We start from the raw sequence: 16,896 nt of genomic DNA, 5'->3' as shown, positions 1-16,896 counted from the left end.
GATGTGACTCCATACGTGAAGGGGATTACAGTAGTAAGATGTTGACTACAGGACCGATGTGACTCCATACGTGAAGGGGATTACAGTAGTAAATTGTTGACTACAGGACCGATGTGACTCCATACGTGAAGGGGATTACAGTAGTAAGATGTTGACTACAGGACCGATGTGACTCCATACGTGAAGGGGATTACAGTAGTAAGATGTTGACTACAGGCCCGATGTGACTCCATACGTGAAGGGGATTACAGTATTAAGTTGTTGACTACAGGACCGATGTGACTCCATACGTGAAGGGGATTACAGTAGTAAGATGTTGACTACAGGCCCGATGTGACTCCATACGTGAAGGGGATTACAGTAGTAAGATGTTGACTACAGGACCGATGTGACTCCATACGTGAAGGGGATTACAGTAGTAAGATGTTGACTACAGGCCCGATGTGACTCCATACGTGAAGGGGATTACAGTAGTAAGATGTTGACTACAGGACCGATGTGACTCCATACGTGAAGGGGATTACAGTAGTAAGTTGTTGACTACAGGACCGATGTGACTCCATACGTGAAGGGATTACAGTAGTAAGATGTTGACTACAGGACCGATGTGACTCCATACGTGAAGAGGATTACAGTAGTAAGATGTTGACTACAGGCCCGATGTGACTCCATACGTGAAGGGGATTACAGTAGTAAGATGTTGACTACAGGCCCGATGTGACTCCATACGTGAAGGGGATTACAGTAGTAAGATGTTGACTACAGGACCGATGTGACTCCATACGTGAAGGGGATTACAGTAGTAAGATGTTGACTACAGGCCCGATGTGACTCCATACGTGAAGGGGATTACAGTAGTAAAATGTTGACTACAGGACCGATGTGACTCCATACGTGAAGGGATTACAGTAGTAAGTTGTTGACTACAGGACCGATGTGACTCCATACGTGAAGGGGATTACAGTAGTAAGATGTTGACTACAGGCCCGATGTGACTCCATACGTGAAGGGGATTACAGTAGTAAGTTGTTGACTACAGGACCGATGTGACTCCATACGTGAAGGGGATTACAGTAGTAAGATGTTGACTACAGGACCGATGTGACTCCATACGTGAAGGGGATTACAGTAGTAAGTTGTTGACTACAGGACCGATGTGACTCCATACGTGAAGGGGATTACAGTAGTAAGATGTTGACTACAGGCCCGATGTGACTCCATACGTGAAGGGGATTACAGTAGTAAGATGTTGACTACAGGCCCGATGTGACTCCATACGTGAAGGGGATTACAGTAGTAAGATGTTGACTACAGGACCGATGTGACTCCATACGTGAAGGGGATTACAGTAGTAAGATGTTGACTACAGGCCCGATGTGACTCCATACGTGAAGGGGATTACAGTAGTAAGATGTTGACTACAGGACCGATGTGACTCCATACGTGAAGGGGATTACAGTAGTAAGTTGTTGACTACAGGACCGATGTGACTCCATACGTGAAGGGGATTACAGTAGTAAGATGTTGACTACAGGACCGATGTGACTCCATACGTGAAGGGGATTACAGTAGTAAGATGTTGACTACAGGCCCGATGTGACTCCATACGTGAAGGGCTTACAGTAGTAAGATGTTGACTACAGGACCGATGTGACTCCATACGTGAAGGGGATTACAGTAGTAAGATGTTGACTACAGGCCCGATGTGACTCCATACGTGAAGGGGATTACAGTAGTAAGATGTTGACTACAGGCCCGATGTGACTCCATACGTGAAGGGGATTACAGTAGTAAGATGTTGACTACAGGACCAATGTGACTCCATACGTGAAGGGGATTACAGTAGTAAGATGTTGACTACAGGCCCGATGTGACTCCATACGTGAAGGGGATTACAGTAGTAAGATGTTGACTACAGGCCCGATGTGCCTCCATACGTGAAGGGGATTACAGTAGTAAGATGTTGACTACAGGACCGATGTGACTCCATACGTGAAGGGGATTACAGTAGTAAGATGTTGACTACAGGATCGATGTGACTCCATACGTGAAGGGGATTACAGTAGTAAGATGTTGACTACAGGCCCGATGTGACTCCATACGTGAAGGGGATTACAGTAGTAAGATGTTGACTACAGGACCGATGTGACTCCATACGTGAAGGGGATTACAGTAGTAAATTGTTGACTACAGGACCGATGTGACTCCATACGTGAAGGGGATTACAGTAGTAAGATGTTGACTACAGGACCGATGTGACTCCATACGTGAAGGGGATTACAGTAGTAAGATGTTGACTACAGGCCCGATGTGACTAAATACGTGAAGGGGATTACAGTATTAAGTTGTTGACTACAGGACCGATGTGACTCCATACGTGAAGGGGATTACAGTAGTAAGATGTTGACTACAGGCCCGATGTGACTCCATACGTGAAGGGGATTACAGTAGTAAGATGTTGACTACAGGACCGATGTGACTCCATACGTGAAGGGGATTACAGTAGTAAGATGTTGACTACAGGCCCGATGTGACTCCATACGTGAAGGGGATTACAGTAGTAAGATGTTGACTACAGGACCGATGTGACTCCATACGTGAAGGGGATTACAGTAGTAAGTTGTTGACTACAGGACCGATGTGACTCCATACGTGAAGGGGATTACAGTAGTAAGATGTTGACTACAGGACCGATGTGACTCCATACGTGAAGAGGATTACAGTAGTAAGATGTTGACTACAGGCCCGATGTGACTCCATACGTGAAGGCGATTACAGTAGTAAGATGTTGACTACAGGCCCGATGTGACTCCATACGTGAAGGGGATTACAGTAGTAAGATGTTGACTACAGGACCGATGTGACTCCATACGTGAAGGGGATTACAGTAGTAAGATGTTGACTACAGGCCCGATGTGACTCCATACGTGAAGGGGATTACAGTAGTAAGATGTTGACTACAGGACCGATGTGACTCCATACGTGAAGGGGATTACAGTAGTAAGTTGTTGACTACAGGACCGATGTGACTCCATACGTGAAGGGGATTACAGTAGTAAGATGTTGACTACAGGCCCGATGTGACTCCATACGTGAAGGGGATTACAGTAGTAAGTTGTTGACTACAGGACCGATGTGACTCCATACGTGAAGGGGATTACAGTAGTAAGATGTTGACTACAGGACCGATGTGACTCCATACGTGAAGGGGATTACAGTAGTAAGTTGTTGACTACAGGACCGATGTGACTCCATACGTGAAGGGGATTACAGTAGTAAGATGTTGACTACAGGACCGATGTGACTCCATACGTGAAGGGGATTACAGTAGTAAGATGTTGACTACAGGCCCGATGTGACTCCATACGTGAAGGGGATTACAGTAGTAAGATGTTGACTACAGGCCCGATGTGACTCCATACGTGAAGGGGATTACAGTAGTAAGATGTTGACTACAGGACCGATGTGACTCCATACGTGAAGGGGATTACAGTAGTAAGATGTTGACTACAGGCCCGATGTGACTCCATACGTGAAGGGGATTACAGTAGTAAGATGTTGACTACAGGACCGATGTGACTCCATACGTGAAGGGGATTACAGTAGTAAGTTGTTGACTACAGGACCGATGTGACTCCATACGTGAAGGGGATTACAGTAGTAAGATGTTGACTACAGGACCGATGTGACTCCATACGTGAAGGGATTACAGTAGTAAGATGTTGACTACAGGCCCGATGTGACTCCATACGTGAAGGGGCTTACAGTAGTAAGATGTTGACTACAGGACCGATGTGACTCCATACGTGAAGGGGATTACAGTAGTAAGATGTTGACTACAGGCCCGATGTGACTCCATACGTGAAGGGGATTACAGTAGTAAGATGTTGACTACAGGACCGATGTGACTCCATACGTGAAGGGGATTACAGTAGTAAGTTGTTGACTACAGGACCGATGTGACTCCATACGTGAAGGGGATTACAGTAGTAAGATGTTGACTACAGGCCCGATGTGACTCCATACGTGAAGGGGATTACAGTAGTAAGATGTTGACTACAGGACCGATGTGACTCCATACGTGAAGGGGATTACAGTAGTAAGATGTTGACTACAGGCCCGATGTGACTCCATACGTGAAGGGGATTACAGTAGTAAGATGTTGACTACAGGCCCGATGTGACTCCATACGTGAAGGGGATTACAGTAGTAAGATGTTGACTACAGGCCCGATGTGACTCCATACGTGAAGGGGATTACAGTAGTAAGATGTTGACTACAGGCCCGATGTGACTCCATACGTGAAGGGATTACAGTAGTAAGATGTTGACTACAGGCCCGATGTGACTCCATACGTGAAGGGGATTACAGTAGTAAGATGTTGACTACAGGACCGATGTGACTCCATACGTGAAGGGGATTACAGTAGTAAGTTGTTGACTACAGGACCGATGTGACTCCATACGTGAAGGGGATTACAGTAGTAAGATGTTGACTACAGGCCCGATGTGACTCCATACGTGAAGGGGATTACAGTAGTAAGATGTTGACTACAGGACCGATGTGACTCCATACGTGAAGGGGATTACAGTAGTAAGATGTTGACTACAGGCCCGATGTGACTCCATACGTGAAGGGGCTTACAGTAGTAAGATGTTGACTACAGGCCCGATGTGACTCCATACGTGAAGGGGATTACAGTAGTAAGATGTTGACTACAGGACCGATGTGACTCCATACGTGAAGGGGATTACAGTAGTAAGATGTTGACTACAGGCCCGATGTGACTCCATACGTGAAGGGGATTACAGTAGTAAGATGTTGACTACAGGACCGATGTGACTCCATACGTGAAGGGGATTACAGTAGTAAGTTGTTGACTACAGGACCGATGTGACTCCATACGTGAAGGGGATTACAGTAGTAAGATGTTGACTACAGGATCGATGTGACTCCATACGTGAAGGGGATTACAGTAGTAAGATGTTGACTACAGGCCCGATGTGACTCCATACGTGAAGGGGATTACAGTAGTAAGATGTTGACTACAGGACCGATGTGACTCCATACGTGAAGGGGATTACAGTAGTAAGTTGTTGACTACAGGACCGATGTGACTCCATACGTGAAGGGATTACAGTAGTAAGATGTTGACTACAGGACCGATGTGACTCCATACGTGAAGGGGATTACAGTAGTAAGATGTTGACTACAGGCCCGATGTGACTCCATACGTGAAGGGGATTACAGTAGTAAGATGTTGACTACAGGCCCGATGTGACTCCATACGTGAAGGGGATTACAGTAGTAAGATGTTGACTACAGGCCCGATGTGACTCCATACGTGAAGGGGATTACAGTAGTAAGATGTTGACTACAGGACCAATGTGACTCCATACGTGAAGGGGATTACAGTAGTAAGATGTTGACTACAGGCCCGATGTGACTCCATACGTGAAGGGATTACAGTAGTAAGATGTTGACTACAGGCCCGATGTGACTCCATACGTGAAGGGGATTACAGTAGTAAGATGTTGACTACAGGACCGATGTGACTCCATACGTGAAGGGGATTACAGTAGTAAGATGTTGACTACAGGATCGATGTGACTCCATACGTGAAGGGGATTACAGTAGTAAGATGTTGACTACAGGCCCGATGTGACTCCATACGTGAAGGGGATTACAGTAGTAAGATGTTGACTACAGGACCGATGTGACTCCATACGTGAAGGGGATTACAGTAGTAAATTGTTGACTACAGGACCGATGTGACTCCATACGTGAAGGGAATTACAGTAGTAAGATGTTGACTACAGGACCGATGTGACTCCATACGTGAAGGGGATTACAGTAGTAAGATGTTGACTACAGGCCCGATGTGACTAAATACGTGAAGGGGATTACAGTATTAAGTTGTTGACTACAGGACCGATGTGACTCCATACGTGAAGGGGATTACAGTAGTAAGATGTTGACTACAGGACCGATGTGACTCCATACGTGAAGGGGATTACAGTAGTAAGTTGTTGACTACAGGACCGATGTGACTCCATACGTGAAGGGGATTACAGTAGTAAGATGTTGACTACAGGACCGATGTGACTCCATACGTGAAGGGGATTACAGTAGTAAAATGTTGACTACAGGCCCGATGTGACTCCATACGTGAAGGGGATTACAGTAGTAAGATGTTGACTACAGGCCCGATGTGACTCCATACGTGAAGGGGATTACAGTAGTAAGTTGTTGACTACAGGACCGATGTGACTCCATACGTGAAGGGGATTACAGTAGTAAGATGTTGACTACAGGCCCGATGTGACTCCATACGTGAAGGGGATTACAGTAGTAAGATGTTGACTACAGGTCCGATGTGACTCCATACGTGAAGGGGATTACAGTAGTAAGATGTTGACTACAGGCCCGATGTGACTCCATACGTGAAGGGAATTACAGTAGTAAGATGTTGACTACAGGCCCGATGTGACTCCATACGTGAAGGGGATTACAGTAGTAAGATGTTGACTACAGGCCCGATGTGACTCCATACGTGAAGGGGATTACAGTAGTAAGATGTTGACTACAGGCCCGATGTGACTCCATACGTGAAGGGGATTACAGTAGTAAGATGTTGACTACAGGACCGATGTGACTCCATACGTGAAGGGGATTACAGTAGTAAGATGTTGACTACAGGACCGATGTGACTCCATACGTGAAGGGGATTACAGTAGTAAGATGTTGACTACAGGACCGATGTGACTCCATACGTGAAGGGGATTACAGTAGTAAGATGTTGATTACAGGACGGATGTGACTCCATACACGAAGGGGATTACAGTAGTAAGATGTTGACTACAGGACCGATGTGACTCCATACGTGAAGGGGATTACAGTAGTAAGATGTTGACTACAGGACCGATGTGACTCCATACGTGAAGGGGATTACAGTAGTAAGATGTTGACTACAGGACGGATGTGACTCCATACGTGAAGGGGATTACAGTAGTAAGATGTTGACTACAGGACGGATGTGACTCCATACACGAAGGGGATTACAGTAGTAAGATGTTGACTACAGGACGGATGTGACTCCATACACGAAGGGGATTACAGTAGTAAAATGTTGACTGATGTTTCAAAAAGAAATATGTGCAGCAATCTGATATGAAAACATTTCAGAGTGACAACATAGTTTTAGTACCTGATATAAAACCCATCTCCTGGTGAGTCTTTGAGCATGGCGAGCTCATCCAGACGATGTTGGACTTTAAACATGACCGTTTCAGCCGGTTTCAACATCTCCAGGTAAGCCTCTTCCGCAGTCTTATTCTTCATGTTGACACCATTGTACTGTTGAAAAACATCCATTCAATATTGAGCAAAGTAATAACACAAAATGTTTGTGAATCACTGAATAGTTTGCTAACATCAAATGAACTGTACATAAAAAAATGGAATCGGTAGCTAGCAAGAAGAACGGTATGTGTTGGTGTAACTCTGCATGTACTTCAGTGCTACACACGGCCCAGGAAGTCTGTATGTATACCTGTCTCTCTACGTATGTACCATACAGGTTACCTCTATACTACTTGAAAATAAAAGAGTGTAGTATAGAGGTATAGAAGAAAAATAAACGCACACCTATTAAGACAAGGTGCTGGCTAGCGGAGTAGAAAATTGAAAATAAAAGAGAGCCGCACACTCTAGGAGCTCAGATGCAAACATTTAATACCAACGTTTCGACAGCCAAGCTGTCTTCATCAGGGTATAATTGTAATTATACCCTGGTAAAAACGTTGGTATTACATTTTTGCATCTGAGCTCCTAGAGTGTGCGGCTCTCTTTTATTTTCAATTTTCTACTCCGCTAGCCAGCACCTTGTCTTAATAGGTGTGCGTTTATTTTTCTTCTATACCTCTATACTACACCATACAATACTATACGGCCCTATACTCTACCTCCAGTATTTGGTCTCCAGGCACCAGTCCGTCGGGACACTTGGCAGGGCTGTCATCCTCCAGACTCTCTACATATATACCATACAGGTTCCCTCCACAGAGCTGCACCCCCAACTCTCCCTGGGCCTTCTTCAGCCGCACCAGCCTCCCCTCTGGGGCCCTGCGAGAGCCTGCACCTGGAGAAGATAGCCTGGACAGAGACGGATATGCCACCCATAGTCAGAGTCTATCTGGCAACACAATGACCACCACTTAAATTCGGTCAATTCAGGAAGGTAACTGAAATTCCAACTTCCTGAATTGACTGAATTAAAACCTCCCACAGTCAGTCTATCTGGCAACCCAATTACCATCATTTCAATTAGGTCAGTTCAGGAACCTAACTCAAATTCCAACTTCCTGCATTGACTGAATATGAATGGAATTGACTTAAACCCTGATGACATATTAATAACTAACACTAAGGAACAGAATGCTACAGCTGTTGTTTATTCGATTTATTTCTACAATATTATGACCACCTGAGTAATCCTGTACCTGAAGGAGCTGTGAGGGCTGGTGGCTGGGGTGGTCTGTTTAGAAGGTGGTGTCATGGTCCCTTCGTCTTGCTCACTCAAGGTGTCGATGACGGAGTGATTGTCTGGAGTGGTGGCTCCGCTGAGCTGGGGGGTTGGCTGACCACTGATGGACTCCATACGAGAACTGAAAAGAATGTCATCAAAATCAGTCTCCTATTACCTGGAGCGAGAGAGGTTTCCCAGCTCTGTGTGTGTGTGTGTGTGTGTGTGTGTGTGTGTGTGTGTGTGTGTGTGTGTGTGTGTGTGTGTGTGTGTGTGTGTGTGTGTGTGTGGCCTTACCTGGAGCGAGAGTGGTTTCCCAGCTGGAACATGTGTGGATTGTACTGAGCCAGGATGGTGATGGTGTCACACTGCTGACCAATCACAAGCCTCGCCTGCTGCTCATTGGCGTTCCGCAAGTTGATCCCATTAAACTGAAAGAAAGAACAACAACAGTTTGAGTGAGTGAGTGAGAGGGATGAGAGAGAGAGGGATAGAAGAAGAGAGAGAGAGCGAGAGAGACAGGGGGAAAGGTGAGAGAAAGAGAGTAAGATTCTGATCGAGAATGTGGGTAAATGGCATTTAAACATGTTTTTTGAGCTAAAGGTGCTAGATGTAGTATGTCTCAGCCATGAGTAAGCTAGCTGAAAAGAAACAACTCTGCCCCCTCCCCCGCATCCCGTTTACCCACAACATGGTGGAGACTTTGTGGCTGTGGAATCTAGTGGAAACTACTCGCGCTTGAGCCCTTTACTTACAGTATGATTCACCAACTTTAAACAGTTGAAAGTACTATATTTTTCATTATTAAAAAAATATTTGGGTAGCCAAGCGGTTAGAGCGTTGTGCCAGTAACCGAAAGGTTGCTGGTTTGAATACCAGAGCTGACAAGTTGAAAGATCTGTAGATGTGCCCTTGAGCAAGGCACTTCACCCTTATTTGCTCCAGTGGCGCCATACTGCTATGGCTGACCCTGTAAAACAACATTTAAATGGTACAATGAGGGGCCTATGTTTTAATTTTGTATTGTCACCTGCAGCGGTGGCATTTCGCTACACCTGCGACCGATAGATTTGAGCAAGAGACTCTGAGTTCACGACCGGGAGGTCCATGGGGCGACACACAATTGGCCTAGCGTCGTCCGGGTTAGGGAGTGCTTGGCCGGTAGGGATATCCTTGTCTCATCACGCACCAGCGACTCCTGTGGCGGGCCGAGCGCAGTGAGCGCTAACCAAGGTTGCCAGGTACACGGTGTTTCCTCCGACACATTGGTGCGGCTGGCTTCCGGGTTGGATGCGCGCTGTGTTAAGAAGCAGTGTGGCTTGGTTGGGTTGTGTTGTGTTTCGGAGGACGCATGACTTTCGACCTTCGTCTCTCCCGAGCCCGTACGGGAGTTGTAGCGATGAGACAAGTTAGTAGCTACTAACAATTGGATACAACGAAATTGGGGAGAAAAAGGGGGCAAAATAAATAAATAAAATATTTTTTTTTTTATTAAAAAAAAATGGTACAATGATGCTGTACACAATGAATTGCTTGTTTTGTCACATAAACTGAATTTAGGCAAACATAATAGAATTCTAACAACCAGGTAATGGCAGGTTGATTTCTGCCATTGATGATTCTGCTTGTGGGATGATAACCACCCCTCTGAGTGACGCTGAAGGAATAGCGTGGTGGGTGGGGGGGTGCAGCCTGCCAATTTAACAACAAGAGCCGGTCCGGCTTTCGTTGACCAATAGGAAGACTGAACCATCGTTAATGCAATTTTATGTGTGACCAAAAACACGTTTTCTTTTTTTTTTAACATTGTGAAACCCATCATTCAAACATTTCATTATTACTGCAGATATATAGCTGACACTCTTATCCAGAGCGACTAACAGTAGCGAGAGCATACATTTTCATACTGGTCCCCTGTGGGAATTGAACCAACAACCCTGACGTGGCAAGCGTCATTCAAGTCCAATGATCTACTAACTGAGCTTACACGGGACTATGACCCAAAAAGTAGGTGAGGAAAACATACCTCCAGCAGTTGGTCCCCGTACTCCAGCCGTGCTTGGTGCGCAATGCTTCCTGCCGTCACCTTGGACACGAACACACCCCCATTCTCCCCACTCACGATGGAGATGCCCAGCGGTTCTGCCCCCTTCTGTACCGTCACGTTACGGGGCTCCTCCAGATAGGGCCTTTTAGGAGACCAACAGAAAGAAAAACATTACAAAACCTAATACTGACTTAGCGTCATACTGTAATGACACCACACACACACACACACACACACACACAAACCCCATCCCGTTAAAACATCATCATGCAAAAAGTGGTTTTACTTTGGCACAATTTTGAAATAATACTAAATATCAAAGGCCAATGTAAATGAGTAAATGATAAGGGAAAGTACTGACTAGCCTGAATGTGAATGGCTCCTTCTGTTAAAGCATATTACGACACAGATATAAGCCGTGCATACAAAGGATGTTCCAGCCAGGCTCCACATCATGTTCCAATCATGCCATCAGACAAAATTCAACAGCATCGTCATGCAATGTTAAGGAACTAGTGAAAAGCACTGAAGACACAGGAATATAATGTGTATTTTCTCTTATGTTATAACTTAGTCTCAACATCTCACTAAGGACTTCTCAAATGCAAAGGATTAGCGTTGCAAAATTACAGGAAGTTTCAAAGTGGCACAAAATACTTTTTGGAATTCATGGGAATTTACATAGAATTTACAATTCGGGGAGTTTAAGCACACTGATTGCTTTTCCCCTTATTCTTATATGCTTCCTGTCATCAATTGAGCCATATTACTTAAAGCATTACAAATAAAACAGTCAGGTACTTTAACAATGTTAGAAAAATCAAGACTCAAGAGGCATACATTTCTGCGTGCCTGACTAGTGTAGAACAAACCTCAAGCTCCGTAATGAGGAGAACTTGGGCCTAACAGCCAGAGGCAGGCGGAGAAAGGATCTGTTATAGAACAGATATCTAGAGCAGAGATGAAGAGGGAGGGAAGAGCGATGGGAGAGGGAGGAAAGAGGGAAAGACAGGGGAAGAGAAGGAAAGACAGGGGAAGACAGGGAAAGAGAGAAGAGAAGGAAAATACAGGGAAAGAGAGAAGAAGGAAAATACAGGGAAAGAGAGAAGAAGGAAAATACAGGGAAAGAGAGAAGAGAAGGAAAATACAGGGAAAGAGAGAAGAGAAGGAAAATACAGGGAAAGAGAGAAGAGAAGGAAAATACAGGGAAAGAGAGAAGAAGGAAAATACAGGGAAAGAGAGAAGAGAAGGAAAATACAGGGAAAGAGAGAAGAGAAGGAAAATACAGGGAAAGAGAGAAGAAGGAAAATACAGGGAAAGAGAGAAGAGGGAAAATACAGGGAAAGAGAGAAGAGAAGGAAAATACAGGGAAAGAGAGAAGAGAAGGAAAATACAGGGAAAGAGGGAAGAGAAGGAAAATACAGGGAAAGAGAGAAGAGAAGGAAAATACAGGGAAAGAGAGAAGAGAAGGAAAATACAGGGAAAGAGAGAAGAGAAGGAAAATACAGGGAAAGAGAGAAGAGAAGGAAAATACAGGGAAAGAGAGAAGAAGGAAAATACAGGGAAAGAGAGAAGAAGGAAAATACAGGGAAAGAGAGAAGAGAAGGAAAATACAGGGAAAGAGAGAAGAAGGTAAATACAGGGAAAGAGAGAAGAAGGAAAATACAGGGAAAGAGAGAAGAGAAGGAAAATACAGGGAAAGAGAGAAGAAGGAAAATACAGGGAAAGAGAGAAGAAGGAAAATACAGGGAAAGAGAGAAGAGAAGGAAAATACAGGGAAAGAGAGAAGAAGGAAAATACAGGGAAAGAGAGAAGAGAAGGAAAATACAGGGAAAGAGAGAAGAAGGAAAATACAGGGAAAGAGAGAAGAAGGAAAATACAGGGAAAGAAAGAGAAGGAAAATACAGGGAAAGAGAGAAGAAGGAAAATACAGGGAAAGAGAGAAGAGAAGGAAAATACAGGGAAAGAGAGGGAAAGAAAATCACACAGAGAGGGAAAGAGGGTGAGAAGAGGGACAGAGGGTGAGGAGAGGGACAGAGAGTGAGGAGAGGGACAGAGGATGAGGAGAGGGACAGAGGGTGAGGAGAGGGACAGAGGGTGAGGAGAGGGACAGAGAGTGAGGAGAGGGACAGAGGATGAGGAGAGGGACAGAGGGTGAGGAGAGGGACAGAGGGTGAGGAGGGGGACAGAGGATGAGGAGAGGGACAGAGGATGAGGAGAGGGACAGAGGGTGAGGAGAGGGACAGAGGGCGAGGAGGGGGACAGAGGGTGAGGAGGGGGACAGAGGGTGAGGAGGGGGACAGAGGGTGAGGAGAGGGACAGAGGATGAGGAGAGGGACAGAGGGTGAGGAGAGGGACAGAGGATGAGGAGAGGGACAGAGGGTGAGGAGGGGGACAGAGGATGAGGAGAGGGACAGAGGATGAGGAGAGGGACAGAGGGTGAGGAGAGGGACAGAGGGTGAGGAGGGGGACAGAGGGTGAGGAGGGGACAGAGGGTGAGGAGGGGGACAGAGGGTGAAGAGAGGGACAGAGGATGAGGAGAGGGACAGAGGGTGAGGAGAGGGACAGAGGGTGAGGAGAGGGACAGAGGGTGAGAGAGGGACAGAGGGTGAGGAGAGGGACAGAGGGTGAGGAGAGGGACAGAGGATGAGGAGAGGGACAGAGGGTGAGGAGAGGGACAGAGGGTGAGGAGAGGGACACAGGGTGAGGAGAGGGACAGAGGATGAGGAGAGGGACAGAGGATGAGGAGAGGGACAGAGGGTGAGGAGAGGGACAGAGGGTGAGGAGAGGGACAGAGGGTGAGGAGAGGGACAGAGGATGAGGAGAGGGACAGAGGATGAGGAGAGGGACAGAGGATGAGGAGAGGGACAGAGGGTGAGGAGAGGGACTGAGGGTGAGGAGAGGGACAGAGGGAAAGGGGAAGAGAGGGACAGAGGGTGAGGAGAGGGACAGAGGGTGAGGAGAGGGACAGAGGGAAAGGGGAAGAGAGGGACAGAGGGTGAGGAGAGGGACAGAGGGAAAGGGGAAGAGAGGGACAGAGGGTGAGAAGAGGGACAGAGGGTGAGGAGAGGGACAGAGGGAAAGGGGAAGAGAGGGACAGAGGGTGAGGAGAGGGACAGAGGGAAAGGGGAAGAGAGGGACAGAGGATGAGGAGAGGGACAGAGGGTGAGGAGAGGGACAGAGGGTGAGGAGAGGGACAGAGGATGAGGAGAGGGACAGAGGATGAGGAGAGGGACAGAGGATGAGGAGAGGGATAGAGGATGAGGAGAGGGACAGAGGGTGAGGAGAGGGACAGAGGGTGAGGAGAGGGACAGAGGGAAAGGGGAAGAGAGGGACAGAGGGTGAGGAGAGGGACAGAGGGTGAGGAGAGGGACAGAGGATGAGGAGAGGGACAGAGGATGAGGAGAGGGACAGAGGATGAGGAGAGGGACAGAGGGTGAGGAGAGGGACAGAGGGTGAGGAGAGGGACAGAGGGAAATGGGAAGAGAGGGACAGAGGGTGAGGAGAGGGACAGAGGGAAAGGGGAAGAGAGGGACAGAGGGTGAGGAGAGGGACAGAGGGAAAGGGGAAGAGAGGGACAGAGGGTGAGGAGAGGGACAGAGGGTGAGGAGAGGGACAGAGGGAAAGGGAAGAGAGGGACAGAGGATGAGGAGAGGGACAGAGGGTGAGGAGAGGGACAGAGGGTGAGGAGAGGGACAGAGGGTGAGGAGAGGGACAGAGGATGAGGAGAGGGACAGAGGATGAGGAGAGGGACAGAGGATGAGGAGAGGGACAGAGGGAAAGGGGAAGAGAGGGACAGAGGGTGAGGAGAGGGACAGAGGGAAAGGGGAAGAGAGGGACAGAGGGTGAGGAGAGGGACAGAGGGAAAGGGGAAGAGAGGGACAGAGGATGAGGAGAGGGACAGAGGGTGAGGAGAGGGACAGAGGGTGAGGAGAGGGACAGAGGATGAGGAGAGGGACAGAGGATGAGGAGAGGGACAGAGGATGAGGAGAGGGACAGAGGATGAGGAGAGGGACAGAGGATGAGGAGAGGGACAGAGGATGAGGAGAGGGACAGAGAGTGAGGAGAGGGACAGAGGGTGAGGAGAGGGACAGAGGGTGAGGAGAGGGACAGAGGGTGAGGAGAGGGACAGAGGATGAGGAGAGGGACAGAGGATGAGGAGAGGGACAGAGGATGAGGAAAGGGACAGAGGATGAGGAGAGGGACAGAGGATGAGGAGAGGGACAGAGGATGAGGAGAGGGACAGAGGGTGAGGAGAGGGACAGAGGGTGAGGAGAGGGACAGAGGGAAAGGGGAAGAGAGGGACAGAGGGTGAGGAGAGGGACAGAGGGAAAGGGGAAGAGAGGGACAGAGGGTGAGGAGAGGGACAGAGGGTGAGGAGAGGGACAGAGGGAAAGGGGAAGAGAGGGACAGAGGATGAGGAGAGGGACAGAGGGTGAGGAGAGGGACAGAGGGTGAGGAGAGGGACAGAGGGTGAGGAGAGGGACAGAGGATGAGGAGAGGGACAGAGGATGAGGAGAGGGACAGAGGATGAGGAGAGGGACAGAGGATGAGGAGAGGGACAGAGGGAAAGGGGAAGAGAGGGACAGAGGGTGAGGAGAGGGACAGAGGGAAAGGGGAAGAGAGGGACAGAGGGTGAGGAGAGGGACAGAGGGAAAGGGGAAGAGAGGGACAGAGGATGAGGAGAGGGACAGAGGGTGAGGAGAGGGACAGAGGGTGAGGAGAGGGACAGAGGATGAGGAGAGGGACAGAGGATGAGGAGAGGGACAGAGGATGAGGAGAGGGACAGAGGATGAGGAGAGGGACAGAGGATGAGGAGAGGGACAGAGGATGAGGAGAGGGACAGAGAGTGAGGAGAGGGACAGAGGGAAAGGGGAAGAGAGGGACAGAGGGTGAGGAGAGGGACAGAGGATGAGGAGAGGGACAGAGGGTGAGGAGAGGGACAGAGGGTGAGGAGAGGGACAGAGGGTGAGGAGAGGGACAGAGGGAAAGGGGAAGAGAGGGAAGAGAAGAAAAAGAGGGGAAGACGAGGCAAAGGAGGAAAAGCAAGAAAGGGAAAGGGAGCGAATAGAAAATCCCAGAAATGAGAGGGTGGATGTCAGGCAGGTTCAGAGAGCTCCAGATAGACAAGGGGAAGGAAAGACAGTTTACAGATCAAATTATAGAAGATGGAGCCACAAACGACGTGGGACACAGCTTCCAGACAGTGATGTTTACTTCACCACTAACACTACGATCAGCATCAACTCACAGACAGACAGACAAGAGACAAAGACAAACAGAAGAGAGACCGATGGGATGTACAGGTATATATCAACATGTTCCATTGACTAATGAGGCAACAGGTAACTAGTCAACGTGATGGGGATGGTACCTCAAAGCAGGTGTGTGTGTGTGTGTGTGTGTGTGTGTGTGTGTGTGTGTTAGAGTCCTGCATCAGGTCGGAAAGGTCTTCAATCAAAATATATAGATTTTACAAACCCAGGAGCTTGTTGTGTTGCGAATTCCATTCTGTGAGTGGTGAGGCAGGCAGTAGGCTACCGGCCACCCAGTGAGAGAGTGTAGAGCAGGTACTGTCTCTTTGTGTGGTGCTGAAACATTCTAATTTGTCCACGTGCAGAGCTATGTTCCGTCCCGCCACCACACGTGACAATACATTGTCAGGTTCTCTTTCCCTAGCTAGCCTAGCTCACCTGGAAATGGTTCATGTAACCAGAGAAATAAGAAGATATGTAATGATGGTGGAATACACCATCGTGGAAACAGGTGCTGGCAAGTGAAATCCCTGGTTAGGAAGGATTTAGGAGTCACTGTAGGCCAGGAGAGCAACCCGGTATATGGATAGCTTACATAGCCTGCAAAACGTGCCCAGAAGGTATTTGCTGACAATAATTCTGTTAATTATCAGTTTGTTCATTTAGACCATACTCAGATCATATAAAGTTTAAACCGATGCAGCTGGTGAAAGTTTGAGTATAGCCAACTAAATGCATGTATTTTTGTAGGCTATATTAGATTCTGGGAATTGTTCATTTAAGTTTCAATGAAACTATTTGATTATCTGAAAACATATTGAATGTAGAGGTATTGTTTTGTATGTCGGCTATAGGCTTTCATTAGGTAAGAAGGCTAATTAGAAGTCGATTTGATTTGTCAATGTGCTGCATCGCATTATGACGAAAAGAAAATATTGGTTTCCTTTTATTCAAATGTTGAATAGACATGCAGACAAATTCATTAATGCAGGGAAGGGGAATAATAGCCTACTACTCTGGAGTCATAAAAACAATTAAATAAATGTACATTATTTTGCGGGTCAGGGATC

At 47.4% G+C, this 16,896-nt stretch overlaps 1 protein-coding gene across 2 annotated transcripts in view; it reads right to left on the bottom strand.

Annotated features, from left to right (window-relative positions):
• Nucleotides 1-16,896, bottom strand: part of LOC115113833 (disks large homolog 5-like) — a 167,826-nt gene that overhangs the window by 28,691 nt on the left and 122,239 nt on the right. For both annotated transcript variants that reach the window (XM_065012672.1, XM_065012673.1), the window contains exons 26-30: nucleotides 10,551-10,713; nucleotides 8,822-8,955; nucleotides 8,502-8,666; nucleotides 7,965-8,154; nucleotides 7,208-7,356 (exon numbers count right to left, since the gene is read on the bottom strand). In XM_065012672.1, coding sequence (XP_064868744.1) covers nucleotides 7,208-7,356; nucleotides 7,965-8,154; nucleotides 8,502-8,666; nucleotides 8,822-8,955; nucleotides 10,551-10,713 — 801 coding nt within the window. The remainder of the gene's footprint in view (nucleotides 1-7,207; nucleotides 7,357-7,964; nucleotides 8,155-8,501; nucleotides 8,667-8,821; nucleotides 8,956-10,550; nucleotides 10,714-16,896) is intronic.

This window comes from Oncorhynchus nerka, linkage group LG28 (genome assembly GCF_034236695.1).
Source record: "Oncorhynchus nerka isolate Pitt River linkage group LG28, Oner_Uvic_2.0, whole genome shotgun sequence".
Taxonomy (NCBI): Eukaryota; Metazoa; Chordata; class Actinopteri; order Salmoniformes; family Salmonidae; genus Oncorhynchus; species Oncorhynchus nerka.
This window is presented reverse-complemented; position numbering and strand designations above follow the sequence as displayed.